The sequence below is a fragment of the Anneissia japonica genome, unplaced genomic scaffold (genome assembly GCF_011630105.1).
Source record: "Anneissia japonica isolate Jap-2015-1 unplaced genomic scaffold, ASM1163010v1 scaffold287740_len772037_cov194, whole genome shotgun sequence".
Lineage (NCBI taxonomy): Eukaryota > Metazoa > Echinodermata > Crinoidea > Comatulida > Comatulidae > Anneissia > Anneissia japonica.
The window spans coordinates 763,394-766,908 of NW_022736571.1; the positions used below are offsets into that span (position 1 = coordinate 763,394).

The 3,515-nt window shown below is 35.1% G+C and overlaps 1 protein-coding gene across 1 annotated transcript in view; it reads left to right on the forward strand.

Annotated features, from left to right (window-relative positions):
• LOC117116807 (MAM and LDL-receptor class A domain-containing protein 1-like) overlaps window positions 1–2,703 on the forward strand; it is an 11,550-nt gene extending 8,847 nt beyond the window's left edge. Inside the window, exon 2 of the mRNA XM_033260900.1 lies at window positions 2,405–2,703. Within this exon, the coding sequence (XP_033116791.1) occupies window positions 2,405–2,703 (299 nt within the window). The remainder of the gene's footprint in view (window positions 1–2,404) is intronic.
• The last annotated feature ends 812 nt before the right edge of the window (window positions 2,704–3,515 follow it).

Below are 3,515 nucleotides of genomic sequence, written 5' to 3' on the forward strand. Positions count from 1 at the left end.
ATGTAGATATATATATATATATATATACATATATATATATATATATATATATATATAAATGAATATAAAGTTGTTAGTTCAGGTAACGTATAGTGCTCGATGTTGATGTTGATGTTGTGTTTGGTGATCCTATGCTCCGTTCACCAAACCAGACAACAAATTACTATACGTGGATAAACGATCAAACCACCCTTCATCCATCTTCAAGCAAATCCCCTCTTCAATCAATAAAAGAATATCAAGCAACTCCGATTCAGAAGCAACTTTTCAAAGTAGCCCCCGACTACCAAAAACACTAAGGGACAGCGGATTTCAACACAAGATGAAATACGAAAAACCACCTACAAACAGCTCAAAAGCCAGAAGAAAAAGGAACATCATATGGTACAACCCACCTTTCAGCAAAAACGTCAAAGCAAACCCCCTTACGTATGAAAAAAAATGTTGCACATACTTTTTTGATTTATCAATGTCTACTCTACATTATATTCAATTTTTTCAAAAATATAGCAAAAAAAAAGTGCAACCTCTGATATTGCTACATTTCGGACTGGACTAAAAACGAGCCTCCTCTGCTATCAAATGAATTCCCTCGCATACAGCAGCAACTGCTGTAGCCTATACGGCGATGTATGCAAAATAGGACTTAACCCATCACCTTCATCTTCATTGGTCGTTCAATTTCTAATTTCCCACCAAAAGCTTTTTCCCTCAAAATCTATGCGGAAGGATTAGTAAGCACTCACTGTGCTGTAATCAGTTGATGAGAGCAGGAAGGAAGAAGAGAGTACGGCATTTCTAACATAACTAGTATTAATTCGTTCCTAACCCAACCTAACGATTGGCCATACCAAATATCGTGTTAATCTAATATCACCCGTGATATATTATTGCTTATGCTCTAGCTAGAATCATGAGAAAACAAACAAACATTACAGGATCTTACACTTAACCTCTATTTCACACTACAGCCTCCAAAAAAAAAAACACATATCAACTTCGATCTCACGCTGCTATCTATGGCTTGCTTTGCACTTAGACCATATTAATAATACGCAGCACTAGAATGGTTGATTCATTTAAAATCTAAACAAAATCGAGTCTGGGCCTAGAAAAAACACGTGTATTCATGGGCCATCGCCTTCCTCCCCATGATTCATCTTAGCCCTAGGCTACAAAATCATACCGCCAGTCTAGTGTAAACCACTTGCTATTGATTTCAATTCACAGTTATCAGGAAAACAATATTTTTGTTCTCGAATCCTAGCCCGGGCACAAAATCATGCGTAGTTATTTTATACATTTCCGGCGTGAAAAGCGGTTAGACACGCCTTAGACCGCCTCTAAGATTATTGATACGAGCACTAGCTTGGATATCGGACCGCTGGTCAAGTGTAGACCACCTCGATATGGATTTCATGGCGGGGTGGGTGGGGTTTACTATTTGTAGTTCCTACATTAAGCTTAAATTAATTGAGGGAGATGTACTTATTTAAAATATCTCAATTGACATTTAACATCATATAGCATAGTATATATATATAGATTAAAAGGCAAAATACTGGAAAACAACAATGCTGTGGGAAACAATGGCTGGATCTCAGTAGAGATACATATATATATATATATATATATATATATATATATATTAATTATAAATATACATGCATATATAATATATATATACATATATATATATATATATATATATCTGTCTATTTGTATACTAAAACGTACCAGCCTTTTTCCTACGAAGTAAAGTCAACTGTGAAATACGGTACATCTTATACTGAGGGGTGTATACGAAATAGGCTTCAGATTGGACTTAAGCCATCATCTTTTGATTGGTCGTTCAATTTCAATTTTCCCACCAAAAGATTTTCTCTCTATGCGGACCGATAAGTAACCACTAACTGTGCTGTGATTGGTTGAGACCCGTATAGTGTAGCACTGAAGCAGGCGTAGGCGGAACGATTTTGGCTAAGCCAAAACTAGTCCTGGCCGGACCAATATTATCCAAGGAGGACTGATTTTGGCGGCTAAAATCGGTCCCCGGGCAAATTTTAGCGGCCAAATTCGATTCCCCGGACTAATAATGGCGCCCAAAATTGGTCCGAAATCGGTCCCCCGGACCAATTTTGGCCCTGACCCATTTTGGCGTGACAGGTCTACTGATAGTTTTAGTAGAAAGGTAGTAATACTGTAATGGAGATTGTGGTAGAACGATATGTGAATACTAAGAAATGTCTTTAGTTAAAGAGATTCTAATTAGAGACCAAAGCTGCTAAGGACCATTATAAGCCCGATTTCAAAGTGGTCTTCAAATGGGGGGAGATAATATATATTATATATGGAGGTCACACTAATCTGTATTTCTTTATATATACATATATACATTTTCCAGGCAGATATGCGTTCATGAAAACAAGGTATTCAGTTAAAGACGGTCATTTGCGGTCTCCTGTCTTGACCAACAAAAACTACAAATGTATATCATTTTATTACCAAGTGACCGGGCAACCTAACGAGGTTGAGCTATCTATTTTGGCTTTATACAATGACACCGACACAGGCAGTCCAATCTGGTCACTGAAGGGAGGCAGAGGGAGAGTGTGGAGGAAGGTGGAGGTCTCTATACCCAAAGGAGTTTACAAAGTAGGTTGTATGTCTGGTTATCTCATAAATTCAATCGTTGGAATTTGAGCAATATTATGTATTCTTTGTATTGCAGCCAGTGTATGGCAGCCTTTTCTTTTGTGAACAGTTTATTCTTAAAATCCAATGTACAACATAGACTATTATTATTATTATTATCAATATTATTATAACTATTATTATTATTACTATTATTATGATTATCATCATCATCATTATCATTGTCATCATTATTAGTAGGCATATTACTATTACTATAATTATCATGTTTATGCTAAAAAATGGTCGTTCTTTTTTTTATTTTTGCTATATTATCGTCAGAAATTTATATTGTATTGTCTTATATTATAAGCCTATTATATAATACCTACAGTATTGTCATCATCATCATCATCATAATTATTATTAACATTTATCATTTCGATGTATGGTCGTAGGCTCGACTTCCACGAAATCATTCACTATTTTTTTTTTTTTTTTTTTTTTTTTTTGCAAGTATTGGGAACGTACTGAGTATTTAGTACGATAACACGTCAGATAGGAAAACATCACCCTATAACATTCATCAGAATTTTTACAATTAATGTCATTATTATTAATATTTCCCTACTATATGGCGACAAATATTCTTCAAATTTGTTTTGACCGTACCTCTTAGAAGGGCTTTCCATATATATGCTTAGAACACAATATTACTTCCGTCGTTGCCAAGTATCAATTATGATGCAGCCCCTTTTGTGTAAACAGAAAGAATCCTCGTATAACAGAATAACGGAGTGGAATAATATATGTATTAATATCTCACTCTTCCTAGCTGTTTAACTTTAGTTTACATCAGTTTTGTATCTCAACCAAAATCA